The sequence below is a fragment of the Pongo pygmaeus genome, chromosome 8 (genome assembly GCF_028885625.2).
Source record: "Pongo pygmaeus isolate AG05252 chromosome 8, NHGRI_mPonPyg2-v2.0_pri, whole genome shotgun sequence".
In the NCBI taxonomy this organism is placed as follows: Eukaryota; Metazoa; Chordata; class Mammalia; order Primates; family Hominidae; genus Pongo; species Pongo pygmaeus.
In genome coordinates, this window is record NC_072381.2 from 79323711 (window position 1) to 79349527 (window position 25817).

General features: G+C 37.2%; 1 protein-coding gene across 8 annotated transcripts in view; it reads left to right on the plus strand.

Moving 5' to 3' along the window:
• JMJD1C (jumonji domain containing 1C) overlaps nucleotides 1-25817 on the plus strand; it is a 361700-nt gene that overhangs the window by 256494 nt on the left and 79389 nt on the right. For 6 of the 8 annotated variants that reach the window (XM_054436434.2, XM_063669935.1, XM_063669933.1 and 3 more), the window contains one exon: nucleotides 7659-7772. Coding sequence is in view for 3 of the 8 variants with exons in the window: in XM_063669933.1 (XP_063526003.1) it covers nucleotides 7659-7772 (114 nt within the window). In the remaining 5 variants the exon portion in view is untranslated. Of the gene's footprint in view, nucleotides 1-3184; nucleotides 3767-7658; nucleotides 7773-25817 lie in introns of those variants that run through there. The other 2 variants (XM_054436436.2, XM_063669937.1) reach the window with 1 other exon arrangement.

Here is a 25817-nt window from a genome sequence, read left to right on the forward strand (position 1 = left end):
AAATACAAAATTAGCTGGGCGTGGTGGTGTGCACCTGTAATCCCAGCTACTTGGGAGGCTGAGACAGGAGAATTGCTTGAACCCGGGAGGCAGAGGTTGCAGTGAGCCGAGATTGTGCCATTGCACTCCAGCCTGGGCAAAAAAGAGCAAAACTCCATCTCAAAAAATAAAGTTACCTTTTTGTATCATGCGTGTTCTACACAATATGTTCTGTAAAATAAAGCCATATTTTACTCACAGTCTTAGGCTAATCATTGCCCATCTCTTTTTCATTCTTTTTATAAGTGTGAGTTCATCATATACTAAATTGAAAATATCTTTTCAGTAGTTTTTCTTGGTTCTTTTTTTTTTTTGAGACAGAGTCTTGCTCTGTCACCCAGGCCAGAGTGCAGTGGTACGATCTCGGCCCACTGCAGCCTCCGTCTCCTAGGTTCAAACAATTCTCCTGCCTCAGCCTCCAGAGTAGCTGAGACTACAGGTGCGCCACCATGCCCTGGCTAATTTTTGTATTTTTAGTACAAACGGGGTTTGCTGTGATGGCCAGGCTGGTCTCAAACTCTTGACCTCAAGTGATCCACCCACCACTGATCCCGGCCTCTTTTCAGTAGCTAACCTGATAATTTCTGTGAAATGAAATTGATACTTCTGGAGTAGATTTAAAGGGATTATGTATGTGGTATTTAAAAAACAGTATGAATACAAAATTAGCCAAGTGTTGTGGTGCATGCATGTAATCCCAGCTACACAGGAGGCTGAAGCAGGAGAATCGCTTGAACCCAGGAGGCAGTGGTTGCAGTGAGCCAAGATTGCACCATTGCACTCCAGCCTGGGCAACATGAGTGAAACTCTATCTAAAAAAAAATTATTTTTTAATTAGCATGAATTTTTAGATTTACTGAAATTGAGATTTCTCCATAGGGATACATTTATAATAAAAGACTGTTTACATCTGGGCATGGTGGCTCACGCCCGTAATCCCAGCACTTTGAGAGGCTGAGATGGGTGGATCACTTGAGGCCAGGGATCTGAAACCAGCCTGGTCAACATGATGACACCCCTGTCTCTACTGAAAATACAAAACTTAGCCGGGCACAGTGGCGCGTGCCTATAGTCCCAGCTACTCTGGAGGCTGAGGCAGGAGAATTGCTTGAATCCCCACAGGGGAAGAGGTTGCAGTAAGCCGAGATCGTGCCACTGTACTCCAGCCTGGGCAACAGTGAGATTCTGTCTCCAAAAAAAAAAAAGAAAAGAAAAAAAAGAGAAAGACTGTTTACATACATCTTTTTAAAATAGATTAAATATTTTCTTGCACCTACAAGTGTATTTTTAAAGTTTCAGTGCATGTTACCATATATAATTCCTCTATTTCATCGTGTAATTTCTACAATAAAACTGAAACCATTTCAATTAAATTGTAATACAGAAGCGTGGTTGACTTAAGTATATGGCCAGCTTTCCTTCTCTAAGTCAGAAACTTGCAAATTTTCACTGGATGCTCTAAAGGTTAAAATTTAATTATACTGACAAATTAATAGACATAACCTGATGTTTTACATAGAGCCACAAATTTATATTCCATCCCATCTCTGCTCTTTGATTTATTGAGTAGCCAAAGTCAGTCTCATATCATCACGTAAGTCTCCACTATGAAACAAGAAATTACTATAAGGCCTGGCAGGGTGACTCATGCCTGAAATCCCAGCACTTTAGGAAACCGAGGTGGGTGGATCGCTTAAGTTCAGGAGTTCCAGACCATTCTGGGCAACATGGTGAAACCCTGTCTCTACAAAAAATACAAAGAGTTAGCTAGACATGGTGATGCCCACCTGTAGTCCCATCTACATGGCAGGCTGAGGTTGGAGGATCGCTTGAGCCCAGGAGCCAGAGATTGCAGTGAGCCAAGATAGCGCCACTGCACTCTAGCCTGGGCAACAGAGCAAAATCCTGTCTCAAAAAAAAAAAAAAAAAAAGGCTGGACACAGTGGCTCACACCTGTAATCCCAGTACTTTGGGAGGCCGAGGTGGGTGGATAGCCTGAGGTCAGGAGTTTTTGAGACCAGCCTGGCCAACATGGTGAGACCCTGTCTCTACTAAAAATACAAAAATTAGCTGGGCGTGGTGGTGCATCCCTGTAATGCCAGCTACTTGGGAGGCTGAGGGAGGAGAATCGCTTGAACCCAGGAGGCGGAGGTTGCAGTGAGTTGCGATCATGCCACTGCGCTCCAGCCTGGGTAACAGAGCAAGACTACGTCCTCCAAAAAATAAAGAGAGAACTTACTATTAGAGCATTCTTGTCCAGTAGAAATAAAATGCGAGCTACATGTGTGATTTTAAATTGTCTTTACATCAAAATCTTAACATAGGTATATTAATTTTACAGTATTTTATTTAACCCAATATGTCAAAATATTAGCATATCAAAATAAAATTATTCATGAGATACATCTTAATTATTTTTTATATTCAATGTGTATTTTGTACATCACACATCTCAATTCAGATTAACTACATTTCAGGTGCTCAGTTGCCGCATATGATTAGTAACTACCATATTGGACAACATCAGACAGAAGAACTCTAGAATTTAGATAGATGTTAAGAGACTATATAACAATCTGAGAAATGCATTTTATGCTTTCAAATTGTATCTTAGAAGTATCTAGGTTAAGTTGTTTTTTGTAATGAGTGAAAATTGTTGAGGAATATTTTCAAATCTACCAAAATAAATATTACCAGTTTTTTTTTAGTAAAATGCCTATGAGATTGTTGAGATTGTCTAAAAATATTTTTAATTGATTTATTTTGAAGTTTTTAATATTTTTAAGGCAAAATGGTTATATTAATAAATAAATCGTGCCCAAAAACATACAAAGTATATTTGATGCTTTATTTTTGCCAACTTGAGAGAGTCACATGTTATTTCTTTTCTGCACTTTCTCACCTTGGTAAATCTGGAAAGCAAAAACTTAGTATTTGCATTTGCTTTATGAAGGAGACAGTAAACTTGAGCTTTCAGTCTCGCCACTAGTCTGTCTTTGTCTGTTGTTAAAATTATGAGCCAGTCTCTATGGCCGCAGCCAAATGAGTAATCACCAGTAATGTGACTCGTGCTGGAAGTGACTCCATCAGCACCTGTGACGGGGGATTAGTTACAGTTTACAGAGCACCGCCTCTTCCCTTCTCTCAGTGTGCCCTAAGCCAAGTACTCGTTCTCATTTGGGTGTCTGCACTGTTGGAAGCTACTGCACTGTGTTTCCACGCAGACAGAGTACAGTGGGAAAGGCTTTCTCCAGCTGATGGATGGCTGTTCTCTTTATTTGGAGTATCTTACTGGTTATGTAAGCGACCTCGAGAGAAATTATCCTGACCCAGATCGGAGGATGCAGTAGTGCTTCAGCTGCAGGATTTCTTAGTCGTTAACACCACAGTGCTGATGACAAAGAGCGAGTTGTAATCCTCATCACTGCCAGGGCTGAGCCAGAGCAGACAGAAAATCGTCATTTGCTCGTCGGAGACTTGTTAAGTTACAGCTCCTGCTTCGTTCTGTGGTCTTGGCTTTTCTTCCTATACAATGACGCCGCTGCAAGTGAGCTCAGAAATGCTTGGTTTGAGAGCCATTTGCCTGTGATTTTTGAAGACTAAAGAAGTATTTACACTAGATACTCTTCCAGAACAAAATGGAAATTTCAGCAAATACTTGCTGACCTTTAAAGCCTTGTTGTGGATTTCTGAGATTTAAAGATACTTTAAAATTCTCAAGAACAAAGTACGGTTTGTATTTTTCTGCTTCCTTTTTCTTTTGTCTTAATTTACATTTGGTTTTTCTTCTCAGCCTGAGAAATTAAGGTCACTGCCTTTTATAAAAGATCTGGCCTCAATGTTTTTAGTTTTAAGAATTTTTAACTTTCATTTGTTTAAAAAGGTTTATTGTGTTTGTAGTAATTTAATAACTAAATGTTAATTAAAAAACGAGTTTAATTGTTTAAAGTATTATGGCAGAAGTGCTTCAAATTAGAGTTTTCAGACTAGTGTTCCAAGGGAAGTGGGGGTATTTGTTTTGTAAGGTTTTTTTTGGTTATTCCCTTCCCCACCCCCGACTTGTTTTCTAACAGTATCGTGTTTTTCAATAGACCTGCTTGGGTGGGAATTTGGACTTTGTTCTTTCAAGTCACTCCAGTCCTTTTTTTTTTTGGTAGACTAAATCTTAACTTCTAAAATGTTGCTTAGGTTGTTTTCTGCTTTAGTATTTACCTTTGGTGAGATTTATATTAGTATTTTTGCAGTTAATAAGCCTGTTTTTTTGTTTTTTTTTTTTTTTTAACTTGGAATTGTTAACTGTTAACCGGAGATTGTTAGAAACTAAGACTGCAGACATAAGCTTCTTGAATTTCCTGTTAAATATGAAATGGTGAGCTTTAACATCGTTTGTTTGAGCAGCTGAGTTGTGTTTAAGAGCTGTAGCTGATTTATTTTAAAAATGTTTTTCGGGGAGGGCTCATCTGTTCGCCTCTTCCTCATGTGAATGGAATGTGGTGCAGCATGGAGCCCCAAACAGGATACAGTTGTTCTAAGCATTCTTCCTATAGTTTGGTAGGCCCTACTAGAAATGCAGGCTCTCAACTATATTTATTTTGGCTGTAGACTATTTTTAAAGTATGTTTAACACTGATAAATGACCTTAAAAAACACTTTCACTCCATTAATAAAATTGAAAAAGCATTTTGTTTCAACTGAACATTTAGTGTTAGTAATTTTCATTTTGGTTTTCAAAGGCTTTTTAGAGTATTTGAATAATAGTCTTTTGTGATTAGGGCCATATTCTACTGTGACTTTCATCAGATGTTAGCTCATTGCTTCCCTTTAGGCTGTGGAAGTTACTCATAGAATGATATATCTTTAGAGTGTTGAATTAGTTATGCATGAGTTCTAGTTTCTTTACGTTCCAGCGCACCTAGACCCATGAACTATTTACTACAAATTCATCATACCAGCTGTAGGACCTATTTGTTTTTATTTAAATATGTTTTTTATTATTTTTAAACTTATAATGTTCCTTTGAAATATACTAGACTAATACAAAAATTAGCAATACATACATGGTTGTTTTGCCAGTTAAAAAAACCGGGGTGTATTTTAATATCACTTCATATGTTGTTTGCCTTTCATTTTTCCTTAAAGTAGAGCAGTCACACATACTCACTGTTGCTCATTTAATAAATATTGAAACATTTGTTTTAACAAATACTATAAAAGTATTTATCAGCACTTTTTATTTGCTATTTAAGAAGCATGATATACTTTGGACTTCCACTTGTAAATGATTATAAGTACTCATGTTCTTGTAAGAGTATTCAAATTTGATCATTGTCAGCTAGTTTTTAGATTTCTGGTAGCCAAATTTTACTTGGCTTTCAATGAGACATCTTAAAACGTGAGAATTTTTTTAGCTTAGAAATCTGTTTTTCAAATTAACTTAGAATAATTTAAATCATAGGTCGGCTTGTTGAAATTTACCCTTAGAACTCTGACCTACCTTGAAAAGGAGAGAGCTCTCTTCAGAAGAATGTTTTTCATATTATAAAATGACTAGGTCTCATAGGAAATGCAAGCCACCTGTATTATTTGCGTAAGAAAGAGGCACTCCAGAAGGAGAACTTTACTTCTTTTTCAAATCCTAACTTAATTGAATTGTATCTTTAGCCACTTAGATAATACCTTTTGTGGACCTTTTTGTTAACCTTCATGAGTTGACCTGACATGGTACTGTTTGAAAAGAAATAGATCATTTGATAATGTTCAAGGATTAAAAGTCCTCTTGAGAAGATGCCAGTGTTTTCTAGTTTACTTAAAAACTAAACTGACAGATATAATATGAAAAAACATTTTTTACAGTAGGGATCAGCCGAATATCCCTGTTTATGTTACATATTTCATGTCAATTGGTCACGTAGTGGTGGACACTTTTAAAGCCTAAATACAATGAGTGCTCTTGAATTTCTTACAAACTTTTTGTCACTTGTTAAGTAAAATAATAAATAGGATTTTATGTAATTGAAAAGTGTTAAATGATAACAGTAGAAGGAAATAGCTAAATAATGTGAGGATTTTCTATTTTGAAATGTGATTTCTCACCCAAATAAAAATAATTTTGATAAATAATAGAGTGCTTAAAAGGTTAGCCTAGGATATGGGAGAGAGGATGTTATTGTGACTAGATTTTCTAATCTTAAATATTGAAAATAAGTGAGAATGTAAGAGAATTTTTTCCTGTTTTTTAATTAAGAAAAAAATATTATTTGTAACTTCATGATGTAGATAGCGTAGAAATAAGACTTGCTTAAATTTAATATTAAATTTTTAACTTTGAAACATTGTTACAGATTGCAGTGAGTCAACCTGAAATTCCTCTTAGGAATTTCTTAAATATAGAAATTAACTCCTTAAAAGCCACTCCAAACCAAACATCTTGAAGTTTTTCCTTGGAGTATGTTTATTGTTATTAACAAGATGTTATATATTTTTTAAGACAGAATAAAGAAAGGGGAAACACAATGATTTTGAAATGCCTGGTAATTTGTACTGTCTATGCCAAAAGCTTTGTTTTGTGTGGAAATATTAACACACATTACCCTGTAGCTAGAAAGATTTCTCCATGTGATATAGGTAACTTAGAAACTGAGTTGATTATTAATTCTGTTTTCCAAACTTTTTTCCAGTTAAAAAAAATTTTCATAGTAAAGCAGCTGTGTTTTTAAAATGGTGGAATTTTGTTTTCATTTTCAAGTTTTTAGAACAGTACCATGAATATAAGACACTTGTGTTTTATTTAATCGTCATCTACTTTGAAAGTGAGTGTGATAGTCATAAAGAAATTTATATATTGTATCCCTATTTCCTTCCTCTTCCTCCCCTGGCTCTGTCCCTGTCATCCCCACCCAAGATACGAGTGAAATCTCATATGTTAAAGGTATCTTCTTAAAGGAATCAAATGACCTTGGATTGACTTTTTTTAAAAGAAGTAGTGGAGATTTGGACTTGACTGCAAAGTAGAGTTTTGTGTAGTACTTCTTACCGGACTCTTTCTCTACTCCCTTCCTCCATGCTTCTCTCACCGAAGCTGCAGGATTTTTATCTGTGCTTGGTGCAGGGGCAGGGGTGGGAGTGCAAGGGGTGGAGTTAAAAGACCAGTTACTTCCTGATCATTTAAAATCCTGCTTAATGTGAATGAGCTAGACAAAAAGTGTACATTGAAATAATAACTACTCTCTTTAATAAGAAATAATACAGTTTAAAAAAAAAGGTGGGGGTAAATATGCTCTCCAACCCAGTTTACTGTTTCAAAAGCAATTTCTTTTTGTAAGCAGACATTTTTACACACATGCATATTTTATTACATCCCTTTTTAAAAGTAAACAGTTGGGACTTAGTATACTCAAATATGTCCATATCACATGTAGATCTAGTTTGTTCCTTTTAAATAAACACAAATACCTTATGGTGTAGATAAAAGCATTAGTTTATAATATGAAAATTAATATTAGGTATCCCAAGACTCTGTAGTGATAATGACATTGATACATTGTATTGATGTGTGTTCCTTCATAATTTCAGGATACTACCCAGAAAATTATCATTAGAAATTTTTTTTTTCTTGGCAGACTTTCAAACCTCTGGTTGAAAGAAGTATACCCAGTTCAGTCACTGCAGTAGAATTCCTTGTAGATAAGCAACTGGATTTTTTAACTGAAGATAGTGCCTTTCAGCCCTACCAGGTAAGAAATTTTAGATTACTTTTTAAAATTAACGGTTAATTAAACTTTATTGATATTCAGACATTCTTTAAACATCATTTCATCTAACTTCTAGTTGTGCGAAAAACCCAATGAATGCAGTCAGTCGATTTTGCTTATAGGATAAACGATTTATTTATTCAATTAACAATATATACTGAGAACCTACTATGAGCCAGGCAGTGTTCTGTTGCAAGGAATACAGAAGTAAATAAAATAAAGTATCTGACATTCTAAATAATCATTATTAGAAAATAATTGGTTAAATATTAGTATAAATTGTCTTCAGCGCTAAAGGTTAAGAATTGGGTAAATTAATATAATTAAATGAGATTAGTGTTTAGGTATACCTATCAGTTTAGCATAATAGTTCTTTTTTTTAAGGGGAAATTTTTTTTAGATTGTCAATAATTGAATGATTTTATTTATAAATTTCAGTTCTCCATTATTGCAATTTAAATACAAATATATTTAATTAGTAAAACATTTTCCAGTTGACTATTAGATTTTAATTATGTGAAGAAACTCATCCAAAGTATTAAGCTAAATATTTTTTAAGATTGTTGAAATTACCAGTTAATTTTTTCAGGTATAAGTAAAGCTCACAGAAGTTTGTGTGTGTGTGTGTGTGTGTGTGTGTGTGTGTGTGTGTGTGTGTGTGTGTGTATTTTTTTTTTTTTTTCCCCGAGATGGAGTCTCACTCTTTCACCCAGGCTGGAATGCAGTGGCGCGTTCTTGGTTCACTGCAACTTCCGCCTCCTGGGTTCAAGCAATGCTCCTGCCTCAGCCTCCAGAGCAGATGGGATGACAGGCACACACCACCACGCCCAGCTAATTTTTGTATTTTTAATAGAGACGGGGTTTCACAGTGTTGACCAGACTGGTCTCTAACTCCTGACCTCAAGTGGTCTGCCCGCCTCGGCCTCCCAAAGTGCTGGGATTACAGGCGTGAGCCACCACATCCGGCCTTCATTTGTATATTTAGATTTTAGGTTGAATTAAATGTATATATTATAGATTTCTTTTTACTCAGATGTTTTAAAATAATACAGTAATTGCATGGAAAGAAAGGATGAGTGAACCAGTTTAAATTTTTTCTAATGAGGTAAAAAGTTAATACTATTTTATTTCAGACTTGTTACTGTTTTTCAAAAATAAAATGTAGAGCTGTTATTTCCATGGAGAGAACAAGAGCTTGTGTTACTGAGCAGTGATTTGTTGTGCATGGATTTGTAATACTTAGGGAATTAGAATAGTTCTATTAGGTTCACCAAAATGAGATGATAGTTCACTTAGTGTAAACATTATTTCATGTTTTGAAGTCTATATAGATGTGCTCTTGTCTTTCCACTTGATTTTTCTTGTTTCTTTAAAGGACCTAGTTTTTTTGTATTGTTAGCTTTTGTTCTTTGTTTATAATATTTATTTCATAGCAAATCCCAGTTTAATAGTGGAGGTGTTGGAGCTTTTCCCTGGGGTTTTATTTTGTTAATTGTGAATACCATTTAGTTTACTACAGACCTTATCATTTCATTTCCCCCAGTCAGTTAGAGAGAGTTAGAGTAGGTGAATCTAGGTGAAATCAAAGGAACCTTCCAAATCTTAATGTTTTAATTCTGTGGTTGTATTATTAGCACGTTTGGAACCAAGTTTCAGCTTGGATTTGGTTTAGAGAAGTGAAATCGTTATGTAGAAATTACTTTTAAAAATAAACTCTTGCCAGGTGGCCTAAAACTTGACATGTTTTTGAAAATTACAATGATTGAAAGAATATGCTAGGGGGAGAGTGGGGGGGTACCCTAACTTTTTTTAAAACAGTTTCAGAGGCGTAAGAGCTAAAGTCTTAAGAGGTTTGGTGAATTGTATGTTTGTCTCTGTTAGTAAGCTATTTAATCTGCTCTGCTAGTATATATACTAAGTCACCCTCTGGCCTAGAAGGATGCCATATCTTCCAGAAGTGAAGTGATTGACTTGACATTTTAACCATTGTGTTTCTGAAAAATGTGAATTCTGAGTTCAAAGAAATCAGAAGGAATTAACATGAGAGCACTTGATTTAGGATCTAGCATACCTTAGTTTTAGAATTTCTTACGAATTTTAGACTAAGTGCTGGTTTATAGCAGAGCTTATCTATGTGCGTTTTTATAGTTAGGGTTTTTTAATAAGATCAGGTTATAAATATAAAAATATTTTCTCCCATGTGTAAATGATAGACATTTATCTTATTTTGAATGAAAATTTACTACAGATACCTAAGATGGTTAATTTATTTAAATACATCTTGTGAAATACAGAAATGTTCTAGAAAGAAGAAAAAAAATTTAGAGTTTGTGTAATTAGAATGGCTTTATACCAGATTGATTATTTTCTAACCAGTTGTCCAAGCAGTACATTAAATTCCTTAGCTTCTTAAAATGGCAGCTGTTACTGGCATAAATTTTGTAAATAGTGCCTTGACCTATCTCAACCTTAGGGTAACCCTCTGTAAGTCAAAGGGAGTTTGGGTACACTTGAATAAGCTTTTTAATTGAGCTCATTTCTTTCTCATTTTTTAAAATTTCATGAGGCAGTTTCTTAATATGGATGCTAATTATCCTTTATAAACTTTTTAAGTAGGTGGGGGAAAATTCTCTTTGGAAATGGCCTTTGTGTATATTATTTTTTAGTCTAGAGTGGTAGGTACATGTAAGTTTTTAAAATTTCCACAAATGATGCTTTGCTGTGAATCTAATTAAATGTTTTCAGTGGGAATTCCCAGTCTACCACCTTTATCCTTGATTTCTCAGCATTTTATTCAGTAGCAGTATGTTTTTCTTTAGTTTCCTTTACAAGTTGCACAGCCTTATTCTTCATTAAATCAGAATGATAAACTAAGGTAGTGGTTAGGAAACAGATGAGTCAGGATTAATACAAGTCCTTTCACTTTTAAGTAATGGTTTGAAGCCCACTCTTTGAATGATTTGAATGTATTGAATATCAGATAGCAAATTAAGTTAGTTAACCTGGTCAGCTTTTTTTCTTCTTCTTCTTCTTTTTTTTTCTGTTGCTCAGGCTGGAGTGCTGTGGCACAATCTCAGCTCACCGCAACCTCCACCTCCCGGTTTCAAGAGATTCTTCCTGCCTCATCCTCCTGAGTAACTGGGATTACAGGTGTGCACCACCACTCCCGGCTAATATTTGTATTTTCAGTAGAGATGGGTTTTCACCTTGTTGACCAGGCTGGTCTTGAACTCCTGACCTCAGGTGATCCACCCTGCCTCGGCCTCCAAAAGTACTGAGAATACAGTTGTGAGCCACTGCGCCCGGCACTGGTCAGATTTTTGGGTGACATTTAGTTGGGTATTCCAGGATGCAATCAGTATAGATAACAGTTTTTAGTATTTTGGAAAGAAACATGACTAAAAAGAGAAATTGAACCAACGTTTTCAGAGAGTATAATGGATATATATTAATTAGGCCACTGAAGCAACAGGCCCTGATATTGTTAAGTGTCTTTCTCCTTCCCTGTGCACACAAATAAGTTTCTACTTCCTCCTTTTAGGTTTCCTGATCATGCCTGGCTACACTTAACTTTCTTTGAAGTAGGGGGAAGGGAAAAGGGAGAGGAAGTAGTGGGGAAATCTGCAGATTCTACTGTGTTTTTTAGCTAGCTGGGAAGAAGGAGGAGAAAACAAATTATTGCTTCTTAAAGGTACTTTTAATAGTTTTTTGTTACGTCAGGCCCGGTGGCTCACGCCTGTAAACCCATCACTTTGAGAAGCCGAGGCAGGTGGATCACGAGGTCAGGAGTTCGAGACCACCCTGGCCAACATGGTGAAACCCAGTCTCTACTAAAAATACAAAAAAAAATTAACCGGGTATGGTGGCGGGCGCCTGTAATCCCAGCTACTTGGGAGGCTGAGGCAGGAGAATCACTTGAACCTGGGAGGCAGAGGTTGCAGTAAGCCGAGACCGTGCCACTGCACTCTAGCCTGGGCAACAGAGTGTGACTACATCTCAAAAAAATATATATATAGTTTTTTTTGTTACTATTATCTCTGTGGTATTGTTGCTTTACTTTGGAGTATGATTATAGAAGTTCAAAAAAACTTTCCATTAAATTTTGATAACAGTTTTGATCACATTCACATAAAAATTTTGATAATGAAATGAAATATTTAACTTTTAGCATGATTTTGAAATCATTTTATCATGGATTTTGGCTACTGGCCATGCACACACCTACAGTTTTCAGGTTGGGGTTGCTTCACAGAGGATGTGGAAGAGATTATTTGTTACCTGAAAGTTGTACATGATTCATACCAACTAACCTGGCTTGGTCTGGCTTGTTAGTCCAGTATTTTTAGACATCACATTCCTCTTTGCTTTTAAATGTAATAAAGAAATAAAGGTCACTAGTTAAAACCGTTAGAGATTTGATACGGAATGTGCTTGTCCGAAATTATACCCCATGTTTATCTTACAGTATATTAAAATTCATTGTAGTAATGAGGTGTTTTCCCTAAAATAAGGTAGAATCATAAATCCTAGACCTGAAGGAATAATTCCATTAGAAGTTCTGGATCCCAGCTACTCTGGAGGCTGAGGCAAGAGAATCACTTGAACTCAGGAGGCGGAGGTTGCGGTGAGCCGAGATCACACCATTGCACTCCAGCCTGGGCAATAAGTGAAACTCTGTCTCAAAAAAAAAAACAAAAAAACAGTTCTGTATCATAATGAGCTGATAAAGTTTAGAGATAAGACTATTAATACTACAGTTCTATCATTGTAGAGTATAGACATTGAACTATAGTACTTTACTAAATACTAAATACAGTACTGTTGTGCTGTGAATTGCTGGTTGAAGGGAATGGGTAGAACAAACCTGAGTGTTTTCTTAGTACCTGGACTAAAGATTGCTTAAAGACTTAACCAGAGAAGACTCACACATTGTCTAGTAAATGAATGTGTCTGTACTGTGCCAGATTGTTTATCTATTTCTGTAGTCTTTCAATGATAGTTTTTCCAGTTTGAATCCATTTTAACCCATATTTCTTTCATCGTTGATCATATAAATTTATTGGTTGTGGTTTCTGAATATCCCTAAGGTAATTGTTGCTCAACACATCTGTTTTACTAAAAATAGCCCAAACAGTTGCCTAGGGTAAGTTAGCAGTAGTTTAGGGAGTAGAGTGTACCAGAGACATGTATTTTTTTTTTCTCCTAAATTTGTGTTATTGTCCTATGGCATTTGGAATTGATTCACAACCAGGATGGACTAATGCAAATAAGGTGAAATTTTAGCCATTAGTCAGCCAAGGTGAACAATTTAACCAGTTGTTTGGTCGTTACTAGACAAATGTTGTACTTTGTTGAATTAAATATTTGACATAAGTGGTCCACTGACAAAGTTTGAAATATTGTTGATAGAGGTTTGTTTATAAGCAGATTTATTTCTCAGGGTAATATGATATTGCTAATAGTTTACAGAAAGAGGTAAACAGAACTTCCTGTTACAGTGCTTTGTATGGTGGAGAAGGGACTTCCTTTTTCAAACTTTACCTTCACTTCAGCTTATAGTACAGACAGATCACTTTAGATTATTTTAAAAATGTAACATTTCTATAGTGTGAATGGGAATTTGACCTGGTACAGTATTTATTAGTATACTTCCATAATTATTTTTGTCCTACAGTTCCTTTCAGATTTGTCATTTTCCTGGTATCATGTCACTGTTCTGGCATTACTTTTTACCAATTTCATGGCTCCCTGCTAGTTGTTTAATGATTTTTTAAAGTTGATAAAAGTCTTCTAAGTAATGATCTTTATTTTATTTTCAAGAAGTTTATAATCTATGATAAAAACTGACATAAAAAATGACTTCCTTGAAGTAGACTGGATTTAAGGAGCCTGAAGTAAAAACTTCAGAAATACAAAGATAGGAGAAGTCAATAAAGACTGTAGTGGTTAAAGAAGTAAGAGATACAACTTAATGGGTTTCACCTGAAGAGAGATGGAAGTGAAAGGATGAGGTGGGGTTGGTGGGGTGGTTGGTGGTGGCGGTGGTAATGGTAATCCAGACATTTGCCAGGAGGAACAGCATAATCGGTGATGAGGTATTTTAGGGGACAGTAGAATGTCAGCCTAGCTAAAGAAGAGAGTTTATGAATAGAATTAATGCTGGATACACATGGTGTGGGGTCAGATAAAAGAGGAAAAGATCACTAAGCACAGTTCTCAGGAGAGTAATAAAATTATCTGTGTAACAATGGCATGTTGGTTATTGTAAATATCAGAAGCAGCTAATTGATTGGGTCTTCACTAGAGCCTTTTGTTTTAGAGATTCATTATAGCATAATGGTAAAGAGCATGAATTTTGACATCAGTTCAAGCAAACTTAGTTTCAAATCTTACCTTTACCATTTGTTAGCTATTTCACATTGGGAAAGTCTCAACTGCTCTGAATAAATGATTTCCTCAACTGTAAATACTGTCTACCTCAGGGTTGTTAGGAAGATTAAATGAAATGATACATTATAGAGTTTATAGTATAGAAACTGCTCAATAAGAGACATATTGTAAATTTCCCTTTTCATAAATGGTATCTTAAACCTTTTTGGTGGATATTTGAAACTCCTTTCTCTTCCTACCATTCACACACTCATTGACTATTTCTCTGCCACCATCTGCTGCTTACTTTTAACAATCTTTCTTACTAGTCTTCCCTAGAACTCTTAGCATTTTTTTCTCCAGCTGGTGCTAAACAAACTTTTTCAACTCTCAATATAACCCATAGACAGTGTATAATAGAACACGTTTTTGTAGTAGTGTTTTTTTTTCTCCCACTTTTTATGAAGAATAAGTAGGTAAGATTTCATTGTGACTTCTTAAACTATTATTTTAAGAAAATGATATTAGAAAAGATGACTACAAAACTGTATTGTGGTGGTATCCTTTACAGCACACCCTTACCTTTTTTCCACGGGGGAAAGTCGTGTACTCTACTTGTTGCTGATAGTTATTTTTCTCTCAGAAAGTAGAAGTGATATTCAATAAGGTACAAAATTATTTTTCTTTGTTTGGCTCTGGGAAGACACTTTGTAGCTATAATACTAAGGTCTGGAAGTCCCCTAAGCATTAAATAAAAGAGTTAGACTAAATGACCTTTGTAGCAGTGAGTACACTAGCTCTGTGAACTTGTTAAAGGTGAAAAAACAGCCTTTTCTGGTCAACATTAAACGAATCAATCCCTAATTATTTTAGTCTTTAGTATAAGAGGCATTCAACTAAAGCTAGGTTTATCTTAAAAGAACTTTTCAGTTAGAGTGCCAGATGCAAATCACATGTTCTGCAGAATTGGAAAACCAGGATCATTTGGATTAATAGTACTTACTCAGCACTTTCTATTCTCTCTTTCTTTTTCCTTTTCCTTTCCCTTTTTTTTTTTTTGAGATGAAGTCTCACTCTGTCACCCAGGCTGGAGTGATCTCAGCTCACTGCAACCTCCGCCTCCCTGGTTCAAGTGATTCTCCCACATCAGCCTCCTCAGTAGCTGGGACTACAGGTGCGAGCCACCACGGCCGGCTAATTTTTTGTATTTTTAGTAGAGACAGGGTTTCACCAGTGTTGGCCAGGATGGTCTCGAACTCCTAACCTCAAGTAATCCTCCCACCTCGGCCTCCCAACGTGTTCAGATTACAGGTGTAAGCCATTGCGCCTGGCTACTCTCTTTTTCTATATCTGTTTCTGGATTATATTTTGACAGGCGTCGAACACCTTCCCAGTTAGTTACTCCCTGAGTTTTCATATGCATCTCCCTTTTCCATTTCACTTTGCGTTCATTTTAACATTTGATTAAAATTTAGAGGTGCCTTGTTGACATAAAATCAGTAAAGTGAGAACAGTTGTAGCATATATACTGTGCCAAAAGTATTAAAAATACATAACTATGAACTGACTACTGGTAGATTATTGGCTTGGTAGGATGAGCATCCATGGGCAGGCATAGCCTGGGGGTGGGGTGGTCTAGGAGACCAGGCCAGAACAGGAAACAGCTATTTTGTAATATTTGGCTTTGTAATATTTGGCTTTATTCCATTTCAAGTCAAAAGTGACAGCTTGCAATAGTAGAGCTAAGCTGAAGCCTCGATAGTAGGATGGACAACAAGAAAAGAGGAACCAGCGGCTAAAGCAGAGTCAATATACTTCCTTGTTTTTTAAAAATTATTTTTAATATAAAGTTGCTGTATCATGTTTTAATATTCAGTAATTTTGCTCTGTATTCTATTTAAATATTCCGTTACCTACCTATATGATTTTATATAGCTATAATTTCAAAAATAGTAATGAAACATGCTTATTAAGGTCCCATAAATTACCCCAGTACATATCTGTTGCTATTTAGAAAAGGAGCTCTTCATTTGTAAAAATTGGTTGCGAAACTTGATGTGTTGAAAATGTGTCCTTGGAGTTCAGGAACATGTTATTTTGACTGAAATTTGGCCCAAGTATGAGCTATTCTGCAATATTCAGATTAAAAACATTTATAAGTCACTGCAGTAGTTCTTTCCTGGTCCCAAATCTGCTATGATCATATGCTGAAAAATCTGCCAGTCTCCTTTTAAATTTTCATAGCTGCTGCTATGAATTTAAAGTATGTGAAATTATGCTTGTAGACTCTAAGCCATCACTAGTTACCATTGAGAAAGATTTTCTGGTTTCTTTTTTCCAATCAAAATAAGATCATAGGATTGATTTATTCTTTTTCTTAATTGCATAATCTTACTGAAGCATGGTCATATTATTTAAAATCTCAGAATTAGAGTTTTATTCCTCAGTATAATAGTAATATTTTACTAGAATTAGAATTTAATTTTGGGAATTTGATCATTCCCAAAATATTTTCATGTGCATTATTTTATTTCCAATGTTAGCTTTATAAGGAAAATAGATTGTATTCTCTTATTTTGTGTAATGCTTTCAGGATATATATTAATTTATTAATCCACACAACTCTTTGAGAAGTCTAACTTACAGATGAGAAGGAAGCAAAAATGGAAACGATGTAAAGTAGATTAAGTTTTAAAAGGGTGTGAGTATTGTGATGATACAGCAGGCAATGTCATGGTACATCCATTTCAAGAAAGTACAGCTGAACTTTACTCAGACTGGAATTGGGAACTAGAAAGTCAGGAACTCAAGTCACATATTCCCTTTTCTCCCCTCTCCAGAATTTCCTTTTTTTGACGGGTTTATTCTGCTAACTCATAGGTATTGCTTCTCATAACACTAGTTTTCATTTGACTTATGTGTGTCAGTATCAATTCACCTACCTGTCCCCGCTCCTTTACAAGACCTTTTAGATCTAATATTTATGTTTTCTACTAAAATTACAGATAGATGGCACAGGGGAATGAAACGTTGAAAAGAAGAAATAAATATAAGGAAGAGAATATATGGTAGTAATTTTCTATGGTAGGCAGAGAAAGTGAGGTTTAGCTCAGCTGTGACTTGGCATCTAGGTTCACACAGCTTGTGATAGTCAAAAAAGAACCTGGGTTGGGTATGGTGGCTCACAGCTGTAATCCCAGCACTTTGGGAGGCCGAGGTGGGAGGATTGCTTGAGCCGAGGAATTTGAGACTGGGTAACATGGGAGAACCCCTGTCTACAAAAAAATAAAATCAGCTGGGCATGGTGGTGCACGTGTATAGTCCCAGCTACTGGGGAGGCTAAGGCAGGAGGATCGCTTGAGCCCAGGAGGTTGAGGCTACAGTGAGCCATGTTCTCGCCACTGCACTTGAGCCTGGGTGACAGAGGGAGACCCTATCTCATAATAAAAGGGGGAGCTGTGCACCATAATGGCACACACCTGTAATCTCAGCACTTTGGGAGGCTCAGGCAGGCAGATCACTTGAGCTCAGGAGCTCGAGACCAGCCTGAGCAGCATGGCAAAACTCCGTGTTTACCAGTACCAAAAACAAAACAGAAAACAAAAAAAACTTTTGCTGGGCACCTGTAGTCCCAACTACTTGGGAGGCGGAGATGGGAGGATTGCTTGAGCCTGGGAGGGTCAAGGCTGCAATGAGCTGAGATCCTGCCATTGCAATCTAGCCTGGGTGACAAAGTGAGACTCTTGTCTCAAAAAAAAAAAAAAGAACCTGAACTCAAAATTTTAGATTATAAGATACTATTTCTGTTACACTGCCTGCCTTTGTGAGCCATCCAGTGGGAAGTGTCTCCTATTTACATATCATTCTCTTTTGTGTGGCACTTTATTTTTCTTATAGTTAATATCTTTCCTAAATAAAAAACTTAAGTTTTTCCTGAATTTTATTGCCTGTACAATTTACCCTAGATTTTGCGTACACTGGCATCAAGCTACACTCCAAATCTGTGCATTATTTTCAGATTCATTTGTTCCCTTGGCAGATAATCCATATTAAGCTGTTTTCTAGTCTCTTTTTTTTTTTCAGCTGCCTAGTTTTTGTTTTGTTGTTTTTTGTTTGTTTGTTTTTTTGGTTGTGCATATGGGTATTCTGAATACCTAGATTTGCTCAAAGCTAAAATTCAAAAATAAAATACTTTAAAATGAAGCCCTTGTCAGTCTCTTGCCAAAACAGTTGTCTCTAAAATTCAAGTCTTTCTAGGCTTCAGACTAAAAACAAAACAGTACTGGTCCTTAGTCATTAAATAATCTGGATGAGGGTCATTAATTCATATATTTAAGGGCCAGGTGTGTTATATTCAGAACTATAAATACCTTCAAAGAACCTAGAATCTAATGGGGGAAACACACATAGAAAAACAAATACAAGCAAAATGTAGTAAGTAGCAGAGACCAGGGAGGAATAAGGAATTCATTCTGGTTGTAGGAGGGATGCAGAGGTATTGTTAGAATTAGAGTAGGTGACGCCTGAGTTACATCAGGGTGAATAGAAATTAGCTAAGCCACTAGGACATCAAGGTTGGTTAAATACCACCATGCCTGGTGCAGTATTACACCATATTTTTAAAAAATGAGGCCGGGTGCGGTGGCTCACGCCTGTAATCCCAGCACTTGGGGAGGCCGAAGTGGGCAGATCACCTGAGTTCAGAAGTTCAAAACCAACCTGGCCAACATGGTGAAACCCCATCTCTACTAAAAATACAAAAAAATTAGCTGGGCATGGTGGCGGGCCCCTGTAATCCCAGCTACTCGGGAGTCTGAGGCAGGAGAATCGTGTGAATCCAGGAGGCAGAGGTTGCAGTGAGCCGAGATCGTGCCAGTGCACTACAGCCTGGGCGACAGAGCAAGACTTCATCTCAAAAAAAAAAAAAAAAAAAAAAAGGTGTAATATAAAGGTCCAGTTTCATTGTTTTGCATGTGAATATCCAGTTTCCCCAGCACCACTTTTTGAAAACTTGTTCTTTCCATATTGAGTGCTCTTCCCACCCTTGAAATCAGTTGACCATTTGTGTAACAGTTTATTTCTGTGCTCTCTATTCTGGTCCCTTGGTCTATATATCTGTCCTTATGCAAGTATCACACTGTTCTGATTACTTCCGGTACCTTATTTTTTTCCCCCCACTTTTCTACAGCTGAATAATTTGTTCAAATGATTGCTCACCCTAAGATAAATCATTAAAGTGTACTATTCTGTTTTGGTGAAATTTACTGAAATACCAGATCAATGTCTTGAGTATAACTCCTGCCTTGTAAATTATTAGGCATAAGACCTCCCTTGTAGGAAACATGTTTTTAAGATTCGAGGAAAAAGAAGATCCTGTGATTGCTGAGCTGTAACATACAGGCATTCAGTTATTGCTGTGTGCCAGTCACTTTGCTCTAAATGTGAGCTCAAAGACAGATAAAATACTTGATTCTCTTTCAGGTCATAAATATAATTACAGCAACATGCCAGAAGTTCTGAAATAGAACTGTATGCATAGTATTTTGTAGTATAGAATCAGCTGATGGGGGAATATCTTATGGTTGCCTGTTTCTTTTTCTTCTCAAAAGACTAGGGTTCTGTAGTAGTGTTTCTCACTAGAGTGCTGTATTAGGATTCTCCTCATACACAACCAGTATGGGGTGTGGCAAGTGGGGTTGTATATATGTTTGTGTATAGAAATTGAGAAAGAGGAGATTTTTATTGATTGGCTCTTGGAATTGTGGGGACTAACAAGTCCAAATTCCACATGGCAGACCAGCAGGCTAGTAGTTCAGGCAAGACTTGATGCTGCAGTCTTGAGTCCGAAAGGCAGTATGAAGGCAGAATCCATTTTTCCTTGAGAGACCTTAGTCTTTTTTCTTAAGGCCCTCAACTGATTGGATTAAACCTATCCATGTGTTAGGGGTAATCTGCTTTACTCAGAGTCCGCTGGTTTAAATGGTAATCACATCTAAAAATACTTCAGAGCAACATCTAGAATGATGTTTGACCAGACCACTAGGCAACATTTCCTAGTCAAGTTGACACTTAAAATTAACAGTCATGACTGTTATTCATATTTGATTCTTAGTTTTGTCATGCATTTGTAGCATGGTGGGAATCTGTACCTCTGACTTAGTAAATAAAATGCCTTTGGCATGTTCTCCCAGTCATTAATGGATATCCCTGAGCCATTTCCCATCCCCTTTCAGCCTTTATTTAGAGCCATTGGGATAGATATAGATTAAGACAACTGGGAAAGTGGGAGCCTTTATTTATTTTCTTTGAGACGGAGTCTTGCTCTGTCACCCCAGGCTGGAGTGCAGTGGCACGATCTTGTCTCACCGCAACCTCCACCTCCTGGGTTCAAACAATTCTTCTGCTTCAGCCTCCCGAGTAGTTGGGATTACGGGCGCACCCCACCACACCCAGCTAATTTTTGTATTTTTAGTAGAGGCGGGGTTTTACCATGTTGGCCAGGCTGGTCTTGAACTCCTGACCTTGAACTCCGAGGTGGGTGATCCGCCCACCTCGGCCACCCAAGCGGAAGCCTTTAAAACAATCTTGCCAAGTTGACCGAGAAGTGGGCAACAGACAGCAAAGTATTTATGTGGCATACCAGGTGCTTTCAGCATCCTAAATATGAGAAAGTATAGTATCTGTCTTTCCTTTCTGAATGGTTGTAATAGTTCTGCTTCCTCCTGAGTCTTTAGGTACTATGGTGTTTTCTCCTGGCTGTCCACAATCTCCTTTCAGTCCAGGCTAATTCCAGATCAAATTCTTCTAACTGCTTCTTCGGATTGCTTAACTCAAGTATTCTTAGCTGTCTAGACCTAGTTATTTAATAAGAGTTGTTAATTATAAATGAGGAATCTTTCTGTCACATTTGCACTTAAATAGGAATACTGATATATTCCAAAGTATCTGTCAGTTGTGTAAAGTAATAAGGTATTTTTAAAATAAATGCAATGCACAGTAAAAAATCACGATAACAAAAATACCCAGTGCTTTTTCAGATGCTCTTTGCCTGAGAGTCCAGTACAATATATGGAACTAATTCCCAATTGACAGCCCTTTTCCCATTTGCCATTTATGGAATAGCCATTTTTGTAAATGTTGAATTCTGTATGACAAGGATGAATCAACAACTAGATATATGAGATCTCTTTGTATATGTAAAGTCTTCAAGCTAAAATGCCCAAAACATCCAGTATGTGGACTTCAAAAACACAATACCTAGGCTAGTTATGGTGGCTCATGCCTAGGCTGATTATGGTGGCTTATGCTTGTAATCCCAGTGCTTTGGGAGGCTGAGACAGGAGGATCACTTGAGGCTAGGAGTTTGATATTAGCCTGGGCAACCTAGCGAGACCCTGTCTCTAAAAATAAAAATAAAAATTTAGCCACATGTGGTGCCATGCACCTGTAGTCCCAGCTACTCAGGAGGCTGAGGTGGGAGGACTGCTTGAGCCCCGGAGATCGAGGCTGCAGTGAGCTATGATTGTGCCACTGCACTCAAGCCAGGGTAACGGAGTGAGATACTCTCCCTTAAGAACAAAAATAAAAGCAAAAATACCATACCTAACCCACCTCCAAAGGATGAGTTTCTAACTGTTTCTCTCATCGAACATCCATATCGTTTTTCAAGGTCATTAAGTTCCATCACATATTAACAGTTCCTTCCCGTGTTTAACAAAACCTAGTGTTAAGAATTTTTCTTAATATTTATTGCATATATATCAGTCAGGAAATTTTATATCAGTTGGTAGTACCTGCTTGGCATGTTAGTGTTGGGAAGCATTGTGAGGCTCTACCCTGGCTAAGTAAGAGTGTGCAGTTAATTAGTGATATCCACTACCAGCACTGTAAATGAGTGTTGAACTGCTGATTTGTTTTTATTAGTCTTGATCACTTCCAAGGTATCTTTTCGTCATTTTGTCTTATCTATAAATATGCTTACTTATCTGTATTTATATTTAAAAATTCTTTTGGCTTGGTGCAGTGGCTCAAGCCTATAATCCTACCACTTTAAGAGCCAAAGCAGGAGGATCACTTGAGGCCAAGAGTTCAAGACTAGCCTGGGCAACATAGCAAGACCCTGTTTCCACAAAAAATAAAATCAGCCAGGCATGGCTAATTTTGGTGTGTGGCTGTAGTCTCAGCAACTTGGAAAACTGAGGCAGGAGGATCACTTGCGCCCCAGGAGTTGAAGGGGCCGTAGTGAGCTATGATTATGTGATTGCACACCAGCCTGGGTGACAGAGGGAAACCTGTCTCTTAAAAAAAAAAAGAAAAATTATCAATACATAATAGATGTACGTGTATTGGGGGTACATGTGATAATTTAATACATTTATATAATTTCTAAAGATCAAATCATTGTAATTGAGATGTCCAACACCTTAAATATTTGTCTTTTCTTTTTCTTTTTTTTTTTTTTTTTAAGATGAAGTCTCACTCTGTAGCCCAGGCTAGAATGCAGTGGTGCAATCTTGGCTCAATGTGACCTCCGCCTCCCAGATTAAAGCGATTCTCCTGCGTCAGCCTCCCAAGTAGTTGGGACTACAGGCGCACACCACCACGCCTGGCTAATTTTTGTATTTTTTAGTAGCGATGGGGTTTCACCTTATTGGACAGGCTGGTCTGGAACTCCTGACCTGGTGATCTGCCTGCCTCTGTCTCCCAAAGTGCTGGGATTACAGGCATGATCCACCGTGCCCAGCCCAATATTTATCTTTTCTTTATGCCATAAACAAATTATTATCTTCCACCTATTTGGAAATACACAATAGATTGTTGTGCTGTATAGTCACCCTACTGATCTATAAACCATAGGTCTTATTTATTCTATTGAATTGTATATTTATATCTATTAATCAAACTCTCTTCATCCTCCCTCCCCCAACCCTAACAGGTCTCTGATAACCACCAATCTACTATCTATCTTTAAGCATCCGCTTTTTGTTGTTGTTGTTTTGTTTTTTCTTGAGATGAAGTCTCACTGTGTCACCCAGGCTGGAGTGCAATGGTGCAACCTCACCTGACTGCAACCTCCACCTCCCAGGTTCAAGCGATTCTCCTGCCTCAGCCTTCTGAATAGCTGGGATTACAGGCGCCTACCACCACGTCCAGCTAATTTCTGTATTTTTAGTAGACACAGGGTTTTATCGTGTTGGTCAGTCTGGTCTTGAACTCCTGACCTCAGGTGATCCACCCACCTTGGCCTCCCAAAGTGCTGGGATTACAGGCGTGAGCCACCACACCTGGCCAAACATCCACTTGTTAATCTCCCACGTATCAGTGACAACATGTGATATTTGTCTTCCTGTCCTTCGCTTATTTCATTTAACATAATAACCTCCACTTCCATCCATGTTGTGGCACATAACAAGTTTTCATTCTTTTTCTGTCCAGAATAATATTCATTATGTATGTATACCACATTTCCTATATCATTCGTCCATTGATGAACACTTAGGTGGAGTCCATATTTTGGCTATTGTGTATAGTGCTGCAGTAAACATAGAAATGCAGCTATCTCTTTGATATATTGATTTCATTTCTTTTGGATATATATCCAGTAGTGGAACTGCTGGATCATAGTTATATTTTTAGTTTTTTGAGAAGTTTCCATGTTGTTTTTCATAATAACGCTACTAATTTACATTTCCACCAACAGTGTACAGGTTCCCCTTTCCCCACATATTTAACAGTGTCCATCATTATTCCCTGTCATTTATTTATTTATTTATTTATTTATTTATTTATTTATTGACATGAGGTCTTGCTCTGTTGCCCAGGCTGGAGTACAGTGGCACAATCTGAGCTCACTGCAACCTCCACCTCCCAGATTCAAGTGATTCTCCTGCCTCGGCTTCTGGAGTAGCTGGGTTTACAGGCACCTGCCACCACGCCCAGATAATTTTTGTATTTTTAGTAGAGACAGGGTTTCACCATGTTGGTTGCTTTTTCTTTGGGGTTCGAAAAACTTCCCTGTGTTAGCAACTTGACCACCATGTTGATCAGGCTAGTCTCAATCTCCTGACCCTGTGGTCCGCCTGCCTCGGCCTCCCAAAGTGCTGGGATTAGAGGTGTGAACCACTGCGCCTGGCCTTCTGCTAAATTTTTTAATAAAAATGTTTAATTGTGGTAAAATATACTTCTGCTTCAGCCTCCCAAGTGGCTGGGATTACAGGCACCCGCCACCACACCCAGCTAATTTCTGTATTTTTAGTAGAGACAGGGTTTCACCGTGTTGGCCAGGCTGGTCTCAGACTCCTGACCTTAAGTGATCCACTGCCTCAGCTTCCCACAGTGTTAGGATTACAGTCGTGAGCCACTGTACGAGGCCTATAGTTTCCTTTTTTTGTTGTGTCTGGATAATGCTGGCCTCAAAGAATGAGTTTGGAAGTATTCCCTCCTCTTCGTTGTTTTTTTTGTTTTGTTTTATGCATTTGAGTATGATTCATATAGAATTCAGTAGTAAAGTCATTAGATCCTGGACTTTTCTTTGGAAAAGAAATGGAAAAAGATGGAAGGTTTTTGTTTCATGTTTTTTTTTTTTTTTTTTTGGTCAGGGTCTCGCTCTGTTACCCAGGCTGGTGTGCGGTGGCTCAGTCTTGGCTCACTGCAGTCTTCACCTCTCTGGCCCAAGCGATTCTCCTGCCTCACCCTCCAAGTAGCTGGGACTACAGGTGTGCACAACCATGCTAGGCTACATTTTGTATGTTTTGTAGAGGCAGGGTTTCACCATGTTGGCCAGGCTGGTCTCGAACTCCTGGGCTCAAGTGATCCACCTCCTTTGGCCTTTCAAAGTGTTGGGATTACAGGTTTGAGCCACCACACCTGGCTGGGAGATTTTTTATTAAGGCTTTGATTCCATTATTTGTTACTGGTTTGTTGAGGTTTTCTATTCTTTCTTGGTTCAATTTTGGTAGGTTGTGTGTCCACGAATTTATCCATTTTTCTGGGTTTTTCAATTTGTTAGCTTGTATAGTTGTTGATAGTAGTCTCTAATGAGTCTTTGTATTTCTGAGGTCTCAGCTATATCTTTTTCTTTACATTTCTAATTCATTTGGGTCTTCTTTTTTTCCTCAGTCTAGCTAAATGTTTGTTGATTTTATCTATCTTTTCAAAATCCAGCTTTTCATTTTTTTTAAATTTTCTTCTGTTTTTTGTTTTTTGTTTTTTTTGCTTTTTGTTTTTGTTTTTGTTTTGTCTCAGTTTATTTCCGTTCTCACGTTTATTATGTCCCTCTTACTACTAATTTTGGATTTAGTTTGTTCTTGCTTTTGTAGTTCCTTGGGGTGCATTGTTGGGTTGTATATATGAAGTCTACTTTTTTAATATAGATGTTTATTGCTGTAAACTTTCCTCTTAGTATTGCTTTTGCCATATCCCATAGATTTTGTGTTTGGTTTTCATTTTTTTCAAGAAATTAAAAAAAATTTATTTAAGTTTCTTTATTGACCTATTGGTTGTTCAAGAGCATGTTGTTTAATTTCCATGTATTTGTGTGTTTTCAGAGGTTTCTCTTGTTACTGATTTCTAGGTTTATTCTATTGTGGTCAGAAAAGATAGTTTGACGTATGATTTTTGCTTTTTTGAATTTGTCGAGGCTTGTTTTGTGGCCTTAAC